A 22,294-nucleotide genomic window follows, 5' to 3' on the forward strand; every position below is an offset into this window, starting at 1 on the left:
GCTCTGCCTCAGCGGGTTGTTGGGAGGAGGTTCTGGTAAGATAGTAAAGCACTCAGAGCGTCCAGCCGCACAGTGAGGGCGAGGTGAGCCAGCGGCCGCCACAGTTACCAGCACAACTGTTATTTGTTACGGTTGGCGCTGGCATCCCCTCCAGGTTTGGTTTTATGCTGGGTCCCTGAAACTTCCCCTCAGGGAGAAAAGGTCCCAGAAGGTCCCTAAATGCTGTCCCCAGTGGCCGCTGGCCTTGTCTGGGTGACCGCAGGGTGTACACGTGGGACACCACGTTTCCAGATCTTTCCCCCAACCAGATTTGGGCAGGAGGAGGGTGGAGCAGGAAGCCCCCTGGGCTGCAGGGGGGTCAGCCCTGGGTATGGGTGTGGCTGCCCCAGGGCCCCCAATCCTCCCCTCTCCCCAGCAGGTCAGGCTCTTGCAGTGTGAGGAGGCTGGACTTAGTCCACGGAGGCCCCCAGGTCCAAAGCACCCCGTGCAGGGTGGGAGAGCAGGATTCCAGACTGACAGGCTCAGGCCTCCAAGGGGCTGTGGCGGGCACAGCCTGCCCTGGGCCCTGCCTCTCCCCCTGAGACCAGGGTCAGATCGCTTCTGGCCGGAGTCAGGCAGGTGGGAGTTTAAGACCAACTCTGCCCCTTGACCTGGGGTAGTCACCACCTCTCTGATCCTCCAGTTCTTACCCGTTCCCTCCCTCACTTCCTTCCTTTTCTGATGTAGCCCCTGTTCCACTAGACCTCAGTGGCTCCACGCCGTGTGTCCTGGGAAAGAGGATGCCCAGGCAGTCCCGGGACCCCGGGGCTCTCCAGGAGCCAGTGCTCTTGCCCGGGCAGCGGGAAGGGGTGTGGAGCCTGGTGTTCCCGGGGCCCTCAGCCTGTTTGCCATGGGCCATTCAGAAATCTGGAGCTTCTTTTATCTGAGTCATTTAACATGTATCAATCTGAAAATGGCGTTTCAGAGCTGGGTGGAGTCTCGGAGAATGGGCACAGCTCCTCATTTCACAGTTGGGAAAGGTGAGGCCCTGAGACGGGTCTGGGCCTGGCCTGCAGCCGTGAAGGGATCCCGTTCCGCCACTGGGCAGATTTCCTCATCTCTCTGTGCCTCCGTTTCTTCATCTGTAAAATGGGGTCAGTATAGCCCCCTGCCCGCAGGCTTATGGCGAAGATCAAATGAGACGGTGTGTGGCAGGCGCTGGGCGCACTGGGTGAGGGAGTAGCTGTTAGTTTTTTACTAACACTTGCTATGCCAGCTGGCAGGGAGGCAGACTGCATGACAGGCCCTCAATCCTGTGTCTTCCTAAATGCCCTGGGTCACGCCCACCTCCTGTGTTTGACTGCAGAGCCCTCCGGACTGCCCCCAGACCCTGCCCTCGCCCCTGGCACCCATGCCCACGGGTGGCTCCCAGAGCTTCCTGGTGCATCTGGCCAGCGCTGCCTTCTTCCAGGTACGTGGAGGCCAGGTGGGATGGGATGCGGGGGTGCTCTGGGGAGCGTGCTCCCGGGTGGGGGCCCGTGCTCTGGGCCCGTCCCGTGCTCTGGTTTTCTTTCTTGGGGTGTCCAAGCTCTGTTTGAGGAAGCCCCTCTCTGCTTGCACTGGGCTGAGAGAGAGGGAAGGGGTCAGGCCAGCGGGATGGCAGGTGGCCCACGGCTCCCGAGGGAACCCTTGGCCCAGCTCCTGTGTATGGAAACCCCTACCCTCCCTGCCCTCTGAAGCTCCCCTGGCAGAGCCACGCTCCAGCCCCCGCCCAGCGCCGCAGCACATGGGTGGACAGTGTCTGTGTTGTGCCCACCTGCCTCCAGGCTGAACTGTGAGCCTGCACACGCCTCCCCACGCCCTGGCTGACCTCTTCCCTGGAGAATGACCCGAGAACCCCTTTACCATCCCATTCCCCATTGTCCAGATGGGGAAAATGAGGCCCAGAAAGGAGAATAGGTGACTCCAAGTCATACAATGTTGGACGGGACTTGCCCCACCCCAGCCTGGACTTCCTATCAGCGCTCTGCCCCACCCCCAGCCTCCCCACCCCCAGACCCTGCCCATCTGGGCTGGGGGAGGGATGCAGCCCCTCTCTGGGTCCCTCCTGGAGGAGCATCCTGGGTGGGAAGTGTTGACGAGTTCTGGAAGTGTGCCAGCCACCCCCACCCCCAGCTCCTGGGGACTTGCCATCTGTTGCCTCCACTGGGGAGCTGAGGCCCGTGAGGGCTGTCACACGTGGGGGGCCACGTGCCGGGCATCTGGGATGAGTTGGGCAGACTTGTGGCTGGGGCTGCAGCTCATGAGGGGCAGGTGGGGCCCTGCCCTTGGCCCGCAAGCTCCTCCCTGCAGCGTCAGGGGCATCGAGGGGCCCGGCTGCTGTTTTCCAGCTGTGTAATGGGGGGACTGTGTCTGCCCTGCTGGGCCTCTGTGATTCCAGCCCTCCTGGCTCAGGGCCTGCTTCTAGACCACTGAGGGTGGGGCCAGGCACAGTCTGCTGCCTGGGCTCTGCAGCAATCCTGCTTGCTGAGCCTGCATCCTGGGGAGCCCCAGGACAGGCTGGACCTGCAGCCCTGTCGGTGAGTAGCCCCACCTCCCAGCTCAGTGTGGACAGATGAGCATTCAGCTTTGTCTGTAGCCACTTTCTTGTGTTAGCATCAGAGCAGAGGGGGCAGGCTGGGTGGTAGTGTGCAGATCTGCTTTCTCCTCAGGGCATCAGGTCTGCCAACAACAGGGACATAAACAGGAAGTCCTGCCACGCGACTGACCTCACACACATGAAACTGGAGTTTGTTCCCTCAGCAAATATTTATTAATGCTGCTCTCCAGAGGCCCATGCTGAGCTGAGGGAAAGATGAGGCTGGGGAATTGGGCCCTGTTTATACATCCAACAAACATTTATTGAGCGCCTCCTGCATGCTAACAATGTGCATGTATTAGGCACCCACAGTGTGCAGTCCACTAAAGATACACCATCTCCAGTTTCCCCAGCAACTCTACAGAGTTTAGAACACCAAGGCTCAGAGAAGAGAGCCATTTATTCAGTATTGCACAGTTAGGAAGTAGCAAAGGTGGGATTCAAGCCCAGGCCCATGTGAGGTGGAACCTGAGCTCTTTTACTGCCATCTGCTGCCTGTAGCGATGTCACAGGGTCCCTGCCTAGAGTCAACGCTAACCCTTCCCAGTGGGGCAGGAGACCAGTGTAAACAGAGCCTGGGCGGGGTAGGTCCTTGACATGGTGGGGGGGCGGGGTAGCTTAGGAGCTTAATAGAGTCTCCAGCACACACCCAAATACTTGGTGCTGAATGAATGATGAAATGAGGGGCACCTTCCTGATTTGAGGGGAGGGCCTGGGAAGGCTTTGGAACATTGGATTCCAGCTGGATTTTGAAGGCTGGGTTGAGTTTTACTGGCTGGCAAAATGGGATACGAGCTGTTTGGGTGGAGGGTCAGTCTTGGGCACAAGCCTGCAGGTAGGGCAGCCCGGCTACATCAGAGTGTCCGGGTGTGGCTGGGGCACGGGCCCTGTGGAACAGTGGCGGGGTGTTAGGGTTCAAGGAGCAGGCGGAGTCTCACCAGGATGAACCCTGAATGTCATGCTAAAGAGTTAGGACTTTAGAAACCTAGTAAGAGGCCCCTGGTTTAGGTCCTTGGTGGATGTTGGCAAAGCTTTTAGTGTGGAGAGCACAGGGCCAAAGCTGCAGGTGTCCAGGTACTCCTGCTTCCCCAGACATTGGGCATGGAGGTGAGGAATGAGCTGGAGGGTGATACAGTCCAGGCAGAGGCCTGATGGTGGGACCAAGCCCAGTACTCAAGGCAGCAGCCCATGACATCCTGATGGAGGGAGAGGACTGGGTGCTGACCTGACTCTTCTCGGCATTCCCGTGTCCCACAGGGTGAAGCCCTAGAATGTAGCTTTGGGCCTGAGGAGATCTTTGAGGCCATGTGGGTGAACGAATCGGCCGTACGCTGCAACCAAGTGGTGGTGAGTGGTGGGGCTCCAGTGCAGGGGTGATGGTGGGGAGGCTGCCACACTCTTTCCTTCCCACCCTACACCCTCCTCTTTTTGGTCCCCCCATACTCAAAAGCCCTGTGCTCATCTCTCCACAACATCCACCCTCTCCCCCAACAGAGACCTCGATGCCACCCACAGCCTCATGCTCTTTCCCGTCCTTTTGCAGCTGCACACAACCCAGAGGAGCCAGGTGTTTCCACTCAGCCTCCAGCTAAAGGGACAGCCAGCCCGATTCCTGGACAGCCCTGACCCTATGACAGGTGGGAGCCCCTACCCACTCCACATGGCCACAGGGAACTCAGCCACCGTGGGTGGGGCTCAGCCTGGTGGGACCGATTCTGGAGCTCAGTGCACGGCCATGGATGTCCCATCGTCATTCCCTAAGCACACAGGCTCTCAGACCCCAGCCCTGCCTTTGGGTGCCGGGTCATTCACTCAGGAATGACTTTCTGAGCAGTGGCCCTGGGCCGGGTGTCTCCAAGCCAGCGGCTGTGCGTCTGCAGGCGATTTGCCACCTTCCCTTTCTGAGCCTCATTGCCACCGTGGGAAACAAGGGCACAGGCCCTTCTGCAGAAGGCTTGGGGGGGATTTGTGGAGGTGATGCATGCAGAGCCTTGCCACAGTGTCTAGGGCACAGTCAGCACCCTTAAATGGTGGTTAGCATCCTATTATTATATGTTCTGAATCAGCTCTCCAAGGGCTTGTCTATTCATGTGGAGGCTCAGACGTCCTTAGTAGACCTGGGCCCCCCACATCCCCTCCATGAAGGCCCCAGAGAGACCCTAGTACCAGAACGCATACCCAAGGCCCTGGAGAACCCCCTGCTCCTCTCCTCGGGATACTCTGAAGATCTGAGACCCTGGTGCCTGCACAGCACACGTTATTCTGTGGCTCCCCAGCATTCGGGAGCCCCGCTCCGGGGTAAGCAGGCCCACTCAGACCTGGCTGTGAAAATTCCGGCTCTGCCACTCACATGCTATGTGAACTTTGGCAAGTCACTCCTCTTCTCCAAGCCTCTATCTCTTATCTGTCAAATGGGGCTAACAAACAGCTCCTACCAGGTAGAGTCATGGTGAGGATGAATGATGTCAGTGAGGCCCCGGGGGGGGACACTCCCTTAGGTGGAATACCATGGCGAGAGGGCCAGTGCGGAGGGGACCCACGCTGCTTCTGTGTCTCCCCCAGTGGAGGTCTATAACTGTGCCACGGGCAGCTCTGACTGTTCCCAGTGCCTGGGCCGGGAGGACCTGGGACACCTGTGTGTGTGGAGCGACGGCTGCCGCCTGCGGGGGCCCCTGCAGCCCCTGCCTGGCACCTGTCCTGCCCCCGAGATCCGCACGGTAAGCATCCCCACCATGGAGGCTTGCACGTGCCCACACAGCACCCCACTCAGGCTGCTGGCCTGCGGTGCACATGCTAACACACATGTGCAAACTGCCTGCCAGCCACATGCATGTGATAGTACCTACTGAGCCCCTGCCTGGTGCCAGGCCCTGCGCAGACACAGCATGAACAAAACAAAGTGTCCCCCCACCGCCCCATGGAGCTAATATATTAGTATGGGTGGAAAATAACAAGGGAATAAATGATTTGTATAGAAGGGGGTAAGTGCTATGGAGAAAAATAGCAGGGTGGGGACATCAGGAGTAGGGTGGGGGGGGATGCTGGGGCTGAGTGTCACTACTTTTCATGGCAAGGTCAGGGAACCCTTGCCAACATGAGGCCACTAATAACAGCCAGTCCTCAGTTTTCGCCAAGAAAATTTGGGGAACGTTTCTGATTGGCTTAGCCTGGGTCAGCTTTGGCTGAGATGCAGGATTGTGTGGTTGAAATGGCCACTAGGAATGGACCTCAGTGTCCCCAGGAGGCCACCCCGAGTGTTGTTGACTGTCCCTATGCACTCACATCGCCAGACCCACGTGGGCCCGGGATCCCTCACTCGCATCCTCACTGGCAGCCCTGCCCTCTTGCAGGCATCCTCCCCACTCCTAAGCAGCAGGTTGGCAGGGCCCCCCTACCCCAGTGGGGCACAGCGGGGAAGCCTGCTGACATCCAGCCTCACAGGCCCCCTTGCCCTTGGTCACCTGGCAGATTGAGCCCCTGAGTGGCCCCTTGGATGGCGGGACCCTGCTGACCATCCGCGGCAGGAACCTGGGCCGGCGGCTCAGTGATGTGGCCCACGGCGTGTGGATTGGCAGTGTGGCCTGCGAGCCGCTGGCTGACAGATACACGGTCTCAGAGGAGTAAGTCGTGGGTCCCTCGGGAGCCCACCCCACGCGGCAGCCTCAGCTCTGAGCCTCCCCTCCACCGTCCACCCTCCTCAGCCCTCTGCTGCTCTCACTTCCATGCTCCCTGATTTTGCTCAAGCCATTGCCACCACACGCCACTCCTTTTTCTCCTCAGAACACTCTTTTACTACGCCAGCTCCCCTAAGAAGCCCTCCCAGGTTCCCCTAGCCCAGCCCTGCTTCCGCAGAAGCCTTGCTCTGATGAAAAAACTTGCAGTTAAGAAAGTGCAGAGCAAAGATCTGGGCCTGTGGCTGTGCGGCTGTGCAGCTGTGCGGCTGTGCAGCCTGGTCCAGAGGGGCTCTGGGCCCCGCCTGTGAGCGGGGAGGGGGCTGGGCCCCCTCGGGGGTGGGGGGCTGTAAGTCAGGTGTGCAGATAGAGCCACGCCTACTGGCCAGCACATGTCCTCAGGGACTTGTCCTCAGAGGACTTTCAAGCGTCCCAGCAGACCATCTTACCCAACCCTGTTTTCTTACGGTTGCAGAATTCTGGGGAAGTTACAGGGAGGGGCACGGTCCTAGGAAGAGGCTGGCACCAGCGGGCTCAGAGTGACTGTTTTCCAACCAATAGGGAATTATTTCGGTATTTTGGGGTGAACCAGGGGACATTGTTTGAAGAACCCAGTTGGTGCCTGCCCAGCCTCTTGGGTCTGCTGGCTGCTCCCCTGACCGAAGCTTCTTCCCCAGGATCGTGTGTGCCACAGGGCCAGCCCCAGAGGCCTTCTCGGACGTGGTCACAGTGAACGCCTCCAAGGAGGGCGCGTCCCGGGAGCGCTTCTCCTACGTGGTAAGGGAGGCCGCAGCCCGCCGTCCTGCCGCCAGCACACACCGGGGGCCAGTTGAAGGCCTGACCACCTGCCTTCTTCCGCGCAGCTCCCCCTGGTCCACTCCCTGGAGCCTGCTGTGGGCCCCAAGGCAGGGGGCACCAGGATCACCATTCACGGGAGCGACCTCCACGTGGGCTCTGAGCTCCAGGTCCTGGTGAACGACACGGAGGCCTGCACAGATCTAGTGTGAGCCCCGGGCCAGGGCTGGAGTCGGGGTGACGGCCCACGCCAGGCACCACCTGGGCCTTCCCTGGCTGTTTCCCTTTGGCCGAGCCCTTCCCTTCCCTAAGCCTCAGTTTCCTTACCTGGTTAAGAACAGTGTGAGTTGTGGTAAGGACTCTGCCTGGCATACAGTAGGTGCTCCATAAGCAATAGCTGCAATGAAAATGATGGTGATTGTATGCACGCAGATCTGGGGGGTGGCCCAGAACCTCTTGGGGAAATGCCTGTTTTTATTACGCTCTTAGTGTGCACCAGGCCCAGGTGATGGGCATTGCTGGGAATGCCAGGATGCACCCAGTATCTGAGCTCTCAGGAAAGTAGACACTCCCACAGGAAGTAGGGACATCAGTCCTGGGGAAAAGTCAGGCTCTCAGAGCTGTGGGTGCAGGACCCTCACAGGGGTGTTGGGGGAGTGGTGGAGGGTCAGGAGAGGAGCTCTGAGCAGGCTGCTTGGATGAGGCAGGTGGGACAGAATTGGGAAATACAGGCAGGTTCAAGAGAAGGGACTCTGTTCAGTGTGGGGAGGATGGCCAAGCAAAGGTGTGGCAGTGGAAATACAGAAAAAAACAGATTTTTGTTCGAGGTGGCAGAAGGCCAGGCTGGGGCCCTGTGAGGCGGCCTTAAACCCAGGCCAAGCATGTGGCTGTGCCCCGGGATGATGGGCCACTGGGCAGGGCCAAGCAGTGGGAGGTGGGGGTCCTGCTGAGGATGCCCGCTGCCCTCCCACAGGCGCACGGACACCAGCATCGCCTGCACGGTGCCTGGGGGCTCCCTGCCAGTGCCTGTACCCGTGTGTGTTCGCCTGGAGCGCCGAGGGTGCGTGAGCGGCAACCTCACCTTCTGGTACATGCAGAACCCAGTCATCACAGCCATCAGTCCTCGCCGCAGCCCAGTCAGGTGAGACCCCACCCCTGACCCTGACACTGGGCTGGCCTAGCTCTCTGGGCCTCCAAGGGGCTGACCGGGCTCACTGTCCCCAACAGTGGCGGCAGGACCATCACAGTGGCTGGCGAGCATTTCCACATGGTGCAGAACGTGTCCATGGCCGTGCACCACATTGGCCGGGAGCCCACGGTGAGGGCCATACCTCCCCTGTCTGTCTCTCCTTACCCCTTCACCTCTCTGTCTCTCTCCCCCATCTGTCTCCTTGTCTCTTTCCTCTGTGTCTCACCCTGTCTCTCCTTGTCTCTGTGTCCCCCTCTCTGTCTCTTTGTCTCCTTAAACCTCACTCACTCCCCATTTCTCCGTGCCCATCTCTCCATCTGCAACCTGGGCCCCTGGCTCTCCTGAACCAGCTCTGCAAGGTTCTCAACTCCACCCTCATCACCTGCCCATCCCCCGGGGCCCTGAGCAACGCATCAGCGCCCGTGGACTTCTTCATCAATGGGCGGGCCTATGCCGATGAAGGGGCCATGGCCGAGGAGCTCCTGGGTCCGGAGGAGGCTCAGCGAGGCAGCAGATTCCGCCTGGACTACCTCCCCAACCCACAGTTCTCCACAGCCAAGAGGGAAAAGTGGATCAAGCACCACCCTGGGGAGCCCCTCACCTTAGTCATCCACGTGAGTGCCAGTAGGTGCAGGGGCAGGAGTGAGCAGGCCTGCCCCAACTGTCAGCCCCAGCGAGCACCCCGCTCTGTTCCCACAGAAGGAGCAGGACAGCCTGGGGCTTGAGAGCTATGAGTACCAGGTCAGGATAGGCCAGGTGGCCTGTGACATTCAGATCGTCTCAGATAGAGTCATTCACTGCTCGGTCAATGAGTCCCTGGGCACAGCCGAGGGTCAACTGCCCATCACGGTAAGTGGACAGGACGCTAGAGGGGGAGGTGGACCTGGCCCCCAGCCCTGCCTGTGTGTCTGAACACCTGCTCCTCACCCAGCGCATTGGAACTAAATGTTTTCATGCTCAATAGCTTAGGCAGGAGAACAAAGTAGAGTTTCACATCTCCACTTGGCAGAGGAGGAAACGGAGGCCCAGGAGTTTAGTGACCTGCTCAGAGTCAGTGCTTGGCCCCAGCTGGGCCTCTAGGTGCTGGCTGAACTTTGAGAGGCCCCATTCCTGTCAGCGCTCCCCCAGGTGCCATGCAGAGTCATGGGGGGAGGGAAGGAGGAGCTGGGAGGGTGGGCCCTTCTCCACACTGTACCTGCTCGGTGCCTCCCGGGACGGGAGAGCCCTTACTCCCAGGCTGCCCCAGGATGGCTCCCTTCCACCCACCCCCAGTCCTGGTTCTGCCCTCTTGGTCCTCAGACCCTGCCTGCTCAGCTGGGCCTTGGACAGCCCCACAGACCTTGGGGATAGCAGCCAGGCCCTGTGAACCTCCCTGCCTCTGGCTTCTCTGCTGCTCCTCTCAAGCTGTAATGAAAATCACAGCCCCATGGTTGGTCTTCCCTCTGTGTCAGGGCTTGACAGTCATCATCTCATTCAACCCTCACAGCACCCCCAGGAGGTGGGCATTGCTATCTGTTAGAGATGTGGCATCTGAGGCTCAGAGAGGTTAGGTGACTTGCCCTAGACACACAGCTAGTGAGAAGAGGAGCCAAGGCGTAAGTCGGGGGTAACTGTAGCCCCTTCTCCCACCTCTGCAGATCCAGGTGGGGAACTTCAACCAGACCATTGCCACACTGCAGCTGGGCGGCAGTGAGACCGCCATCATTGTGTCCATTGTCATCTGCAGCGTCCTGCTGCTGCTCTCCGTGGTTGGTAAGGAGCCCCACCCTCGTGACACCTTGGAGGGCAGACCTGCCCCTTGTTCCCGCCCCTCAAAGATTGACAGGTAGGAGAGAAGGCTCACTGGGCCAGGGAGGCTTGGAGGTGGGGTGAGAGGTGTGCCTGGCTGTGGCACAATGGGTGCAAGACAGTAGATGCTGGGGAATGACCTGGGCCTGGGCTATGGGCCCTGAGTGACAGAAGAGGACTTTGAAGCCTGTTCTTTCAGTCAGTAGGGAGCTGCTGCAGGTACTTGAGAGGGTTGTTCTTAGCAGTGCTATTCATAATGACCAAAAGCTGGAAGCAGCCCGGGTGTCCCTCAGCTGATGAATGCATAAGCAAAATATGTCATAGCCACACAATGGAATATTACTCAGCCACAAAAAGGAAGGAAGTACTTACACTATGAAATGGATGAGCCTTGAAAACATCATGCTAAATGAAAGAAGCCTGGCTCAGAGGCCGCATCGTGCATGACTTCATTCACATGGAATGTCCAGAATGGGTCAGTGCAGACATAGAAAGCAGACTAGTGGTAGCCAGGGCTCAAGGAGACCAAGGGGGAGTGGCTGCTAGTGTTTGTGGGGGCAATGAAAATGTCCCAAAAGTAGGGGTGATGGTTGCACAGCTAAAAGACACCGAACTGTATACTTCAAATGGATGGCTTATATGGCAGGGGCATTGTTATATCTCAACAAAGCTGTTCTTAAAAAAGTAAATACTAATGTAGAAAAATTAGGGAAAACTGAAGAAGCTAAAAAGAAAACAATACCCATCCCTAACACCCTGATATATTTTGGTGTATTTCCTCCCAGTCTTTTCTTAAAATTTTATATATACCTATACTCCCTCCCCCATTCCAGAAAAGGATTGTACTACTGCTGTGTAACCTGCATTTAAATGTTTTATCATTCACAAGTTACACCTGGTCATGGTAGAAATGAAAATGATAAAAAGCAGAAAGAGAAATCCCCCATAATTTCCTGACCCAGGAAAAGCCACTCCTGTCACTGTTTTAAACGTATACACACGTTTCTCCTTACAAGAATGGGCCATCAGGTGAGCTCTCCTTGGCCTGCAGCCCTGCAGGAGTCTCAGCCCCCCAGGAGCGGGGCCGTGATTTGGGGACTCCCAGCGGAGGCAGAGCCGAAGCCAGCAGGCAGGACCTCGGCCTCCAGGTCCAGGCCCTGCGTACTGCCAGGTACCAGCAGTCGCCTTCCAGAGGGCTCTGAGGCCTCACCGGCCTTCTCTGCTGCCCACAGCCCTGTTTGTCTTCTGCACCAAGAGCCGCCGTGCTGAGCGTTACTGGCAGAAGACACTGCTGCAGATGGAGGAGATGGAATCACAGATCCGAGAGGAAATCCGTAAAGGTAGGGGCTGGGGACCATCCAGGAACTCTAGGTCTCGGCTTCCCCATCTGGGCAGTGGGTTTGAGATACACTCACAGTCGCCTGCCTGCCCACCAGGCTTCGCCGAGCTGCAGACGGACATGACAGATCTGACCAAGGAGCTGAACCGCAGCCAGGGCATCCCATTCCTGGAGTACAAGCACTTTGTGACCCGCACATTCTTCCCCAAGGTCAGCCCACAGCCTCACCCACCCTCTTAGGGGCCCCTCAGCCTCTCTTGGGGCCATGCCAACCTACAGGGCACTTTTTGGTGAGTGCCACGTGGGCCACTTGAGCAATGCAGCATCTGCAGCCCTGGCCACCCACCCTCACTTCCCATCCCTTCTCAACTTGCTGCGTAACTGTCCGCCCAGAAGCTGGCTGCCAGCCCGCACGGCAGGAGCAGGCAGAGGCAGCCAGGCCCCCCCAGGCCCCCCGGGCCCTGCCAGCCCCTCACCTCTGGGCCCCTTCCCACCCGGGCTTCTCTTGGTCCCCGCGTCCACCCCTCCTGCTCCCCGGACTCCGCCCCAGCCCCTCACAGCCCACCACGCCTCTTTCCGTTCCAGGGGCCACAGCCCTGTCCCCTCCTCTCTGGCCCATCCAGGGCATTTGTGCCAGTGGCCAGTGCCCTCCCTCTGGCCTTGTCCACCCTGTTCTCCATGAAGCAGCCTAAACAAGCCTAGATGGTGGTCCCTACAAGCCTCTCTGCCTCGGTTTCCTCCCTTCCACACTGAGCTGGGTCCTCCTAAGCCTGGCGCCCTCCTGCATTGCCACCTCAGCTCATGCTATTCTGCTCCTCCCTGTACCCCCAGGAAGCCCCCTGGGCCACCCCTCCCCACCTCTCTGGACTCCTAGACCCGCCGGGCCAGGCCTCCTGCCTCTTCTCCCTCTATAGGGTGTCCCTTTGCGCTTGTTGAGTGGCCCCTGCATAGCAGGCAGGGGAGTCTGCGGCCCCGCTGAGGTGCCGGGTTCTGCCTCTACAGTGCTCCTCCCTGTATGAAGAGAGTTATGTGCTGCCCTCCCAGCCCCTCAACTCCCAGGGCAGCTCCCCGGTGCAGGAGACCCACCCTCTGCTGGGAGAGTGGAAGGTGAGTACCCACGACATGTGCCCGGGGCTGCCTCAGAGCCGCCCTCCCAGCTCCTCTGGCACACTGATCCCAATCGTGGGGAGCTGGAAACAGTCTGCCATTGTAAGGTAGTGAGTCCTCCATCCCAGGAGGCATTCAAGGGGCCATTTGTGGTGTTTAGGTGCTGTCTGATCCCCAGGCCAGGTAGAGTGGGGAGAGGATTGAGCCCCCAGATGTCCCTCCCGCAGCTTAGAGAATGGATGGGGAGAGGGTCCCCCACGGGGATGCTGGGTTACCTCCAGGCATCCTTGCCTTTCTCTGAGCCCCCCTTTTCAACTCAACTGAGCTTCGTTCCCAGGCCCAGGGAGTGAGGAGGCACGTCCTGTTAAAAGGTAGTAAGCTACCCGCCCCAGGCAGCATCCCACTCAGTGCTGACTAGGCCAGGTGGGGGCACCGCAGCCCTGTGGCCACCCGGCGCCGATTGCTCCCGCAGATCCCTGAGAGCTGCCGGCCCAACATGGAAGAGGGGATCAGCCTGTTCTCCTCCCTGCTGAACAACAAGCACTTCCTTATCGTCTTTGTCCATGCACTGGAGCAACAGAAGGACTTTGCAGTGCGTGACAGGTCAGGCTGCTAGGCTCCAGGGAGGCTCACAGCTGGTCCTTGGTCAGCCTGGCTGGACGCACAGCTGGGGTAGTTTGCAAATCTGGGTCCCTGACAGCCATCTCACACCAGGTCCTGGGACCCCCCACCTTCCTCCCCTTCCTGGGCCTGAACGCCTGAGACGGGCTTGTGAACGCTAGAACAGGTGCCCTCTCCCCAGGGAGATTTCGGCCACACTCACCGCCTGCCAGCTGCCACCACAGGCATGGCTGGGATCACTGGGCCCAGGAGCCCCACCCCATGCAGCCCTCAGATTCCAGGACCTCCCTGCCGCCCCCAGGTGCAGCCTGGCCTCCCTGTTGACCATCGCACTGCATGGCAAGCTCGAGTACTACACAGGCATCATGAAGGAGCTGCTGGTGGACCTCATTGACGCCTCAGCAGCCAAGAACCCCAAGCTCATGCTGCGGCGCACAGAGTCTGTGGTTGAGAAGATGCTCACCAACTGGATGTCCATCTGCATGTACAGCTGTCTGCGGGTGAGGCGGGCTGTGAGCACCCCCATGCAGCAGGCACCACCCCTTTCCCAGCCTCCCCGACACAGTTGACCTGGTTTTGCCCTCCGCCCACCCTGCCAGGAGGGATTATCACGCCCTGTGTGCAGATGTGGAAACGGGTTCAGAGCAGGGCAGGGACCAGCTGTAGGATGCATTGTACAGACTGGGGAACGGAGGCCCAGAGGAGGCATGGCTTCCTGCCAGGAAGAACAGAGGCACGTCAGGCACTTTGCTCCGAGAGACCGTGTTCTCAGCCGTCAGTCCCTCCTGGTGTGGCTTTGGGCCGCTGCTCTGGTCCAGGGAACGCATCGGACAAGGGCCGGCCGAGGCTGTCCCAGGCTTAGCGGTGACACATGGGGCTGAACACAAGGTGCCGCCCGGTGGGGCTCCCCACCGAGGCCTCTGGCCTGGCCGCAGGTCCAGGTGGCTCCTGGGGCAGGTGGCCCCACGCCGAGGCCTGAGGGCTCAGCAGGAAGGGGCCAGGGGGAGAGTGGGCTGGGAGGGGGGCAAAGGCCGGGGGGTGAGGGAATGTTTGGGGAAGGGCTGCAGGGAGCCCAGCCAGTCTGAGGAGAGAGGAGGCCGGGCCTGGGGGGAGGCCCCTGAGGCACCCAGTCTCAGTGTCCACGGGTGCCTCCTCCTGGGCCAGGGAGCACCAGGTGGCACCAGACGACCTCTGGCCCTGACCCTCCCCACCCTGTGTGTGGCCTCAGCCACACGTTCTCTGAGTCTGTTTTCTTCCCCAGAAAATGGGGCATCAGTGGCTGACACCCTCCAGCCCTCCCGTGCTGCCTTCATAATTTTTGCTGAATCTGCCTGATACTAGTACGGGCTTAACTATTCCTTTTAGTCAACCCACCGTTTTTACCTAAATATCCACCCTAAGTAAAATACCTGGGTCGCCTGCCCGAAAGTGACCATGAAAACCAGCCCGAGGCCGTAGATGGCAGCTGAGTCCATTTTTGGATGCATGTGCTTTGTGAAGCAAGATCGGTGGGGGCCCAGGTCGCACTAGGCTCACTAGGCTGTGATTTGGAGGCCACATCTGTGTTCCAGACTCACTGAGGGATGCTTAGCAGGGTCACAGGCTTGGGCATCAGCTGGTCTGGGATTCGAGTCCACTCCTGCTTCTTCCTCACTGGGTGACCCTGGGCTGGTTGCTTGCCCTCTCTGAGCCTCAGCAGTGAGGATGGTGCCCTGTGCTTGGAAGGGTGGCTGGGATGATGGAATGAACGTGCCCACCGAGGGGTGGGGGTGGAAGGATCCACAAGGGGCACATTAACCAGGCAGCCACAGAGGTGGTAGGCAGGGCCTGTGGAGGCATTCCGGGTGAGGGCCGCCGCGTGGCCAAAGTCTCAGGGGCTGGAGTACGGATGGGGGGGACAGAGAGCAGTGCGGGGCTGGGCAGGCTGTCCGGACGCCCCCTGACTGCTCTGTGGCCGCCCAGGAGACAGTCGGGGAGCCGTTCTTCCTGCTCCTGTGCGCCATCAAGCAGCAGATCAACAAGGGCTCCATCGACGCCATCACGGGCAAGGCCCGCTACACACTCAATGAGGAGTGGCTGCTGCGGGAGAACATCGAGGCCAAGCCCCGGGTGAGGCGGGCGGGGGCTGGCCTGGCTGGGAAGGGTCCCACGTGCCCAGAGGGCCCTGGCTGCAGTCCTGACCAGCCTCCGTGGCCAGGGTGTTGCTCCATCTGGGCCCAGGGTAGTGACGGTGGGGACTCACTGACCCTCTGCCCGCCCTCATGCAGAACCTGAATGTGTCCTTCCAAGGCTGCGGCATGGACTCGCTGAGCGTGCGGGCCATGGACACCGACACGCTGACACAGGTGAAGGAGAAGATCCTGGAAGCCTTCTGCAAAAACGTGCCCTACTCCCAGTGGCCACGCGCAGAGGACGTCGACCTCGGTGGGCAGGGGTGGGAGTAGCATGCCTTGGTGTTGGGCTGCATCAGCAGGAACAGGCCCCTGCCGTGGTCAGATGCTCCTTTAGTTCAGCAAATGTGCATTAATTGTGGCACTGGGGATAGATGATCAGACGAGGTGCCCATCAGCCAAGAGCCCCTATTCTGCAGGGAGACAAGTCCTGCACTGTGAGCAAGCTGCAAGCAACAGCAGAAGTATTCAGAAAAGGCTTCTCCAAGGAGGGCATGTCAGAGTGGGTTTTGAAGGATGCACAGGAGTCCTACTTAGGCCAGGAAGATGGAGCCATTCACTCGATGATCACAGGCCTTTCCTGATACTTGGTCCAGGCCAGGCCCCATTTAAGCACTAGGCTGTGATGGTGAACAGACAAGTGCAGCGACTGTTCACTTAGTGCAAGGAACTCCCTGGGGCTTGTGTGCAGAGGCAGGATGGGCTAGGAGATAAGGCTGGGCAGGCGCTCAGTCCCCCAGGGCCTGGAAGGACAGAATCAGCATCTAAGGACAGTGGGGAGTCTTGGAAGGTACGTGCCCCCTTTCACACCTGGTACCTTATTTCATCAGCAGTAATAACAGCCCCAAAGCTGAAGACACGTCCAGAGCTCGGGCTCTGTGCCCGCCACACCCTCTCTGCCAGGCCCTTCTAAATAGAGGCTCAGAGAGGCCTGGCTTGCCCCAGGTTCCACAGAGAGAGCAAGGGGCCACTCCCTGTGGCCTAGGCTGCGCTGCCCCCTCCCGCCAGGGCCCTGGCCCTGATGCCCTGCTTCCTGCCCCCAGAGTGGTTTGCCTCAAGCACGCAGAGCTACATCCTCCGGGACCTGGACGACACCTCAGTGATGGAAGATGGCCGCAAGAAGCTCAACACGCTGGCCCACTACAAGGTAGGGTCCCCAGCCCCACCCAAGTCCTCTTCCTGCCCTCCTTAACCTATGACCTCTGACCTTGGCTCACCCCTCCTGTCAGATCCCTGAAGGTGCCTCCCTGGCCATGAGCCTCACAGACAAGAAGGACAACACCCTGGGCCGAGGTAATGCCAGTGGACATGGGGATGGCATCTAGGCTGGGCCCTGGCCCCTGAGCAGCCCCCATGGGGAAACAGGCTTTAAGAGGCAGGGCTGGTCTGTGGCCTCCTTCATAGGGACAGGACCCACTGCCAGGCTGTGTTTCCTACACAGGCAGCCAGAGAGGGCCCCCGGGAGGGTGGGCTGTGGTTCCAAAGGGTCTGGGCAGCTGCCAGGCCGGAGTGGGTGGCTGGGGTGCCCACCCGGCTTTGGGCTGTGTCCCTGCCTCAAGTCCCCACAGCCAGACCCTTAGAGGCCCCAGGCCCACCTGCCCAGCTGCCAGGCCTGGGGTCCTAGACTTCTCTTGGCCTCAGGGGCCCATCCTGAGGTCAAGGGCAGGGTCTCGGTGTCCCTCAGCAGCTTGTGAGGTCGGGGTTGGCAGGGGCTAGGGCTGGGGGTGCAGGGAGGAGGGCCCCCCTGCCCTGCTCTCCCCAGCCCCGCCTGTGACTGGGGCTCTCTCCAGCTCCCTCCCTCCATCACCTCGGATGTCTTTCTGCCTCTCAGACGCCTCTTTCTGCCTTTCTTCTGTGTCTCTCTGGACTCTCATTCTCTCTGCAGTTTTCTGTCTCCCCTCTCCTCTCCATGGGTCTCTCTGGATCTCTCCATTTCTCTCTGCCTCCATTTCTGTTTTTCTCTCTCTCTCTCCCCCCCCTCCTCTCTATTGCTTGTTTATTGTGTGTGTTTTTCCTCTCATAGTGAAAGACTTGGACACAGAGAAGTATTTCCATCTGGTGAGTGTCCAGCCTCTGGCCCTGGGGGCGCCTGCCCCTCAGTGGGTGTGAACCTGGCTTCCTGCCGCCCTGGGCCTCTGGGGAGAGTGCTCCCAGGCCCTGGGAAAGACTGGATGTCCAGGTGCAGGGACGGGACCCAGAACCAGGACTTCCGGGGACAGCTGGGGATGGTGCCTGGCACTGACCACCGCCTGGCCTCCCAGGTGCTGCCCACGGATGAGCTGGCAGAGCCCAAGAAGACCCACCGGCAGAGCCACCGCAAGAAGGTGCTACCAGAGATCTACCTGACTCGCCTGCTGTCCACCAAGGTGAGCCCGGCTCCATGGCCCTGTCTCAGGGGGGCTGGCGCTCCAGCAGGTCAGCCCTGCATACCTGCTTGGGAGGGGGCGAGCTCTTCCCCCTGGGGCCAGATGGGCTCCTGGGTGAGAAGTCTTTGGAGCTTGGGGTCCTTCTGAGAAGGGTGTATTCACAGCCACAGAAGGTTCCTACAGGCAACTTCTGTATTAGCCAACATAGCAGGGCAGCAGGGGCCCAGGGATCAGGGATGTCCCAAGGGTCACAGCTTGGGGCAGAGTCAGCACCCTACAAGCCCACCCCCAGCCCTACCAACTGCCCCTTGTCCCCAGGATCTTCACTGGTCCCTTGAACACCCCTGGGAGGTAGCTTACATTAATCCACAGATGAGAAAACCAAGGCCCAGAGACATCAGGTGGCCTGACGCCACATGGCTTCTGCATTCATCACCCCAAGCACCCCAGGCTCCCTGGCACTACCCAAGGTGCCACTCACCCTCCCCAAGCAGCCCCGAGCTGACAGCCACCCGCTCCCTGCAGGGCACGCTGCAGAAGTTTCTGGATGACCTGTTCAAGGCCATCCTAAGCATCCGTGAAGACAAGCCCCCTCTGGCTGTGAAGTACTTCTTCGACTTTCTGGAGGAGCAGGCTGAGAAGAGGGGCATCTCAGATCCTGACACCTTGCACATCTGGAAGACCAACAGGTCAGTGGTCTGTGGGCGGTGGGTGGGCAGGTAGGGAGGGCTGTGTAGCTTCATTGTATCTTTGGGGGGCCACAGTAGTGCAGGGGTTCAGAGCCTGGTCTCTCAGCCCCCCCTGCCTTCATTCAGTCCCTCTTTTGCTACGTAGCTATGTGATGTTCTGAAAGTGACTTAACCTCTCTGTGCTTTAGTTTCCCCCAGCTTTAAAACCAGAGCAATAAAAGTCACCCACCTTCACTGTAAGAGTGAACTAGAAGTGAGCATTATACAAGTTTTGCCTTTACTAGTTAAGTATTCTTCCTCCACCCATCTTGGGCGGGCACCTTTTATGGATTCAGCCCCACTTTATCGATGAGCACAATGGGGCTCACGGAGAAGGGCCTGCCCGAGATGACGCGCCGCTGTGATGGCAGAGCTGGGCTCAGACCCACGTGATCTGACTCCCCTACCCAATTCTTAGCCCTCCTTTAAGGCACGTCTTGGCTTTTTGGGTCACAGACCCCAACAGGAAGTTGCTGAAAACCTCAACCTAACCCTCAGGAGAAGTGCCACAGGCCCAGAAGTTTTCGTGCAGCTGCAGGGGCTCCCCAGAGCTCGGGGTGGGGAGGGGTCCGTGCCAAGTCCCTGGGTGGCCCCAGGGTGGGGGTGTTACAGGCCCTGTCTGGCCTCTCCCTTTCCTGGCTGCTCAGTGGCCCCAGCTAATGGACTTTCTGCTACGTGCGAGGGCCTGGAGGGGAGCTGAGGGCTGCCAGGCGGAGAAGCAGTGGTGGGGGCAGGGGTGCCTCTAATGAGAACCAGGACCTGGCTAGAGGCTCGTGGGGGAGGGAGGGAGAGGGAGAGTGGCCACAGGCCCCCAGCCCAGCTGGGTCCTGCAGCGCCCATGCCAGCCTCCTGCCCTGCTCCAGGCAGGAACCTGCCTCCTCAGCCCTCTGCCACCCCAGCCGATGGGGATAGTCGTCAACCCCATTTGTGAAGACGCAGACTGAGGTTTGCAGAAGTAATAGCTTGTGCCTGAGCCCCACTGCCCTTGAGGGGTTAAGCCAGCCTTGCCTCAGGGCCCAGCCACAACGACTCCCTCTGCCGCCCCACCTCAGGGTGGGCTCACGCTGCCTGTCGCCCCCACCCCACAGCCTTCCTCTCCGGTTCTGGGTGAACATCCTGAAAAACCCCCAGTTTGTCTTTGACATTGACAAGACAGACCACATCGATGCCTGCCTCTCGGTCATCGCTCAGGCCTTCATTGACGCCTGCTCCATCTCTGACCTGCAGCTGGGCAAGGTGGGCTCCCGGCAGGGACAGAGATCTTCCTGGGAGGGCACCGAAGCTCAGGTCTGGGGCCCCTGGGAGGAACAGGGACATCCTGACATGCGGAGATTCCCCAAAACAGGAACTCTACACCCCTGCAGACCAGGTCATTTAGGCCGTAGAGCCAGGCCCGGGGAAGCCAGCATGAACATGAAAAACCTGCCTGTCGACCGTCAGGAGGCTCCAGGCAGCAGTCCTGATGGTCAAGAACCATTCTCGTGGTGATTGAATAGAGGGGTGGGCAGAGGGGGCAGGTGACCAAGACTCAGGTGGAAGATCCCCGAGGCACGTCTGTAGAGAGAGGGTCCAGCTGGTTGTAGAGGGTGGAGAGGAGAGAGCCCGCATTCCAGGCCGAGGGGATGGCGAGGGCTGGTTGCCCTGACACTGAGGAGATGGTGTGACTAGATGCAGTGTAGCAGGATGACCGGCATATGGCCCTGCCTCTAGCCCATGGCTTTGAGAAAGAAGATGCTGTCACTTCTCACATACTATCTCGCAAGGCAGGATGCCTGTGACAAAGAACTGGGAACGTGCTTGGCACATTTTGCTTTCAGGCGTTGGAAACATGTGGTGGGAAATATTCCACTGAGCCAGCAATCAGGTTTCCAGCAATCTTAGCCACCAAGAACCATAACCCTAAACAAGGGTGTAAACTCAACAGCCTGCGTGCGACCCAGAGCTGGCACAAAGCCCTCATACTTTCCCCCCTAAAAGAAGTAGGTCCTCCTATAGGTAGTCATCCTGACAGTCCTGTAGAAACAGGAGAGGGGTTTGATATAAAAGGGCAGCAAAGGGAGGGGGCGAAGTCCCTGGCCCGTTCAGGGCCCAGGGCTCATGCACAAGAGGACAGACCTGTCAGTTGTCCTGCTGCCACCCCCTCACTCCTCTCTGCCCAGGATTCACCAACCAACAAGCTGCTCTACGCCAAGGAGATTCCCGAGTACCGGAAGATTGTGCAGCGCTACTACAAGCAGATCCATGACATGACCCCGCTCAGCGAGCAGGAGATGAACGCACACCTGGCCGAGGAGTCCCGGGTGCGGCCAGTGCTCATGTGGCCTTGACGGGCCATGGGTGGGGGTCCAGGACTTGCCTGTACAGGGGGGACTGGGCCCACTTCGGCGGTTTGGTTAACCACTCTTCATCACTCACACCCACCTCCTCTTTCTTCATAGACGTACCAGAATGAGTTCAACACCAATGTGGCCATGACAGAGATTTATAAATATGCCAAGAGGTATCGCTCACAGGTGGGTATGCCCTGGTGTGAGGCACTGGACCTGGGAACCACAGCGTCCCCCTCTCAGCCTCCACTCTGCTTGGGGTAACCCAGGGAGAGGTTCCCACTGAGGCATTCATACCCCAGCACCTTGCTCTTCAGTCAGAGAGAGCCAGGCAGGGCCCCTGGGTCCCAGGGCTGTGACCCACTGCCCCCCTTGCTTACCCCTCAGATCATGACTGCCCTGGAGGCCAACCCCATGGCCCGGAGGACCCAGCTGCAGCACAAGTTTGAGCAGGTGGTGGCTCTGATGGAGGACAACATCTATGAATGCTACAGCGAGGCCTGAGCCCATGGGCTCTGTGCTGGGGAGAAACGGGGCACCCAGCCCTGACTTCATGTTGTGCCCAGCGCCTCTGACTGTGGCTGGGAAATGACTAAGCAGGGTTGACTTCAGTGAGAGCAAGGGGCCTGTCTGAGCCAGGCAAGGGGAGCCCCCAGCCCTGGACACCTCCATCCCTTCCCACCTGCCCCCAGATCCTGTCTTGGGGATGGGGACCTGAATGCCACAGCCAGTCCCTGCAAGACTCCCGCCATCAACCCAGCAGGGCCTGCACAGTGCCCCTCGCTCTGCCATGGCCAGCTGCTGAGAGCCCCACAGGGCCCAGCGCCAACAAACGGGAGCAAACTGAGACGAGGCCACCGCTGGAAACACTACCTCATCTAACCTGGCGGAGGGGAGGCCTCCTGGGACCGGCCCTCGAATGATTTTCTGCCTCAGCCACCCAAATGTTCTCTCCATCTCTGCGTCACACGGAGAGGACCCTGGCCACAGTTTCAAGCAGCATCGGGTTTTCGTTGGGAGGGCAGCGCCCACTGCCCGCAGGGAGGCCCCGTGGGCTTCCCCCCAGCTGGGCGGCAGGAGGCTGAGGGACAGGTGCTGGGCCACCCTGGGCTTGAGGGAGGGGAAAGGGGCTAAGTCGCATCAAAGCTGTAGCTGGGCTACTTGATCTTGCTGGAAGTGTTTCTAAAGATAGCACCACTTTTTTGTTGTTGTTTTTTTAAAAAGCTTTTATATATTAAAAAACTTATCACGCGCCAACTGTGAATAGCTGCCACTTGTGCAGAGGACCCGGGGAGGGGTCCCAAGGGGCTCCCAATGCAACACTGGAAATGACTGTTCCAGAGGACAGGCAGACCTGGCAGAGACCCCCCTCAACGCCCGAGAAACTCGCCCATCCTGTTCTTGTCAGAAGTGGCCTCTGCGGCTGACCCAGGCCCGCGCAGCACACCCAGCCCTCCTGGGACCGGCTCAGGGCCCGCGGAGGCTGGGCTGGAGCGGGGAGGCCAGGACATCCTGGAAGCTTCGTTGTAATAAACGCCTGATCGGAAAACCTGTCGTGGGCTCCAGCCTCTATCC

At 59.5% G+C, this 22,294-nt stretch overlaps 2 protein-coding genes across 2 annotated transcripts in view; one reads left to right on the forward strand and one right to left on the reverse strand.

Moving 5' to 3' along the window:
* PLXND1 (plexin D1) overlaps window positions 1-22,273 on the forward strand; it is a 48,756-nt gene extending 26,483 nt beyond the window's left edge. Inside the window, exons 9-36 of the mRNA XM_057506383.1 lie at window positions 1,346-1,450; window positions 3,875-3,964; window positions 4,161-4,254; window positions 5,180-5,334; window positions 6,086-6,237; window positions 6,966-7,065; window positions 7,152-7,291; window positions 8,057-8,224; window positions 8,311-8,401; window positions 8,623-8,886; window positions 8,972-9,121; window positions 9,910-10,024; window positions 11,293-11,400; window positions 11,497-11,609; window positions 12,402-12,506; window positions 12,979-13,109; window positions 13,429-13,627; window positions 15,090-15,236; window positions 15,395-15,551; window positions 16,342-16,445; window positions 16,528-16,591; window positions 17,322-17,356; window positions 17,560-17,664; window positions 18,190-18,353; window positions 19,481-19,628; window positions 20,552-20,692; window positions 20,831-20,905; window positions 21,107-22,273. Coding sequence (XP_057362366.1) covers window positions 1,346-1,450; window positions 3,875-3,964; window positions 4,161-4,254; window positions 5,180-5,334; window positions 6,086-6,237; window positions 6,966-7,065; window positions 7,152-7,291; window positions 8,057-8,224; window positions 8,311-8,401; window positions 8,623-8,886; window positions 8,972-9,121; window positions 9,910-10,024; window positions 11,293-11,400; window positions 11,497-11,609; window positions 12,402-12,506; window positions 12,979-13,109; window positions 13,429-13,627; window positions 15,090-15,236; window positions 15,395-15,551; window positions 16,342-16,445; window positions 16,528-16,591; window positions 17,322-17,356; window positions 17,560-17,664; window positions 18,190-18,353; window positions 19,481-19,628; window positions 20,552-20,692; window positions 20,831-20,905; window positions 21,107-21,223 — 3,537 coding nt within the window. The 3' untranslated portion in view covers window positions 21,224-22,273. The remainder of the gene's footprint in view (window positions 1-1,345; window positions 1,451-3,874; window positions 3,965-4,160; window positions 4,255-5,179; window positions 5,335-6,085; window positions 6,238-6,965; window positions 7,066-7,151; window positions 7,292-8,056; window positions 8,225-8,310; window positions 8,402-8,622; window positions 8,887-8,971; window positions 9,122-9,909; window positions 10,025-11,292; window positions 11,401-11,496; window positions 11,610-12,401; window positions 12,507-12,978; window positions 13,110-13,428; window positions 13,628-15,089; window positions 15,237-15,394; window positions 15,552-16,341; window positions 16,446-16,527; window positions 16,592-17,321; window positions 17,357-17,559; window positions 17,665-18,189; window positions 18,354-19,480; window positions 19,629-20,551; window positions 20,693-20,830; window positions 20,906-21,106) is intronic.
* CAND2 (cullin associated and neddylation dissociated 2 (putative)) overlaps window positions 16,615-22,294 on the reverse strand; it is a 176,245-nt gene continuing 170,565 nt past the window's right edge. Inside the window, exon 15 of the mRNA XM_057506390.1 lies at window positions 16,615-16,839. Coding sequence (XP_057362373.1) covers window positions 16,732-16,839 — 108 coding nt within the window. The 3' untranslated portion in view covers window positions 16,615-16,731. The remainder of the gene's footprint in view (window positions 16,840-22,294) is intronic.

The sequence above is a fragment of the Manis pentadactyla genome, chromosome 1 (assembly GCF_030020395.1).
Source record: "Manis pentadactyla isolate mManPen7 chromosome 1, mManPen7.hap1, whole genome shotgun sequence".
Taxonomy (NCBI): Eukaryota; Metazoa; Chordata; class Mammalia; order Pholidota; family Manidae; genus Manis; species Manis pentadactyla.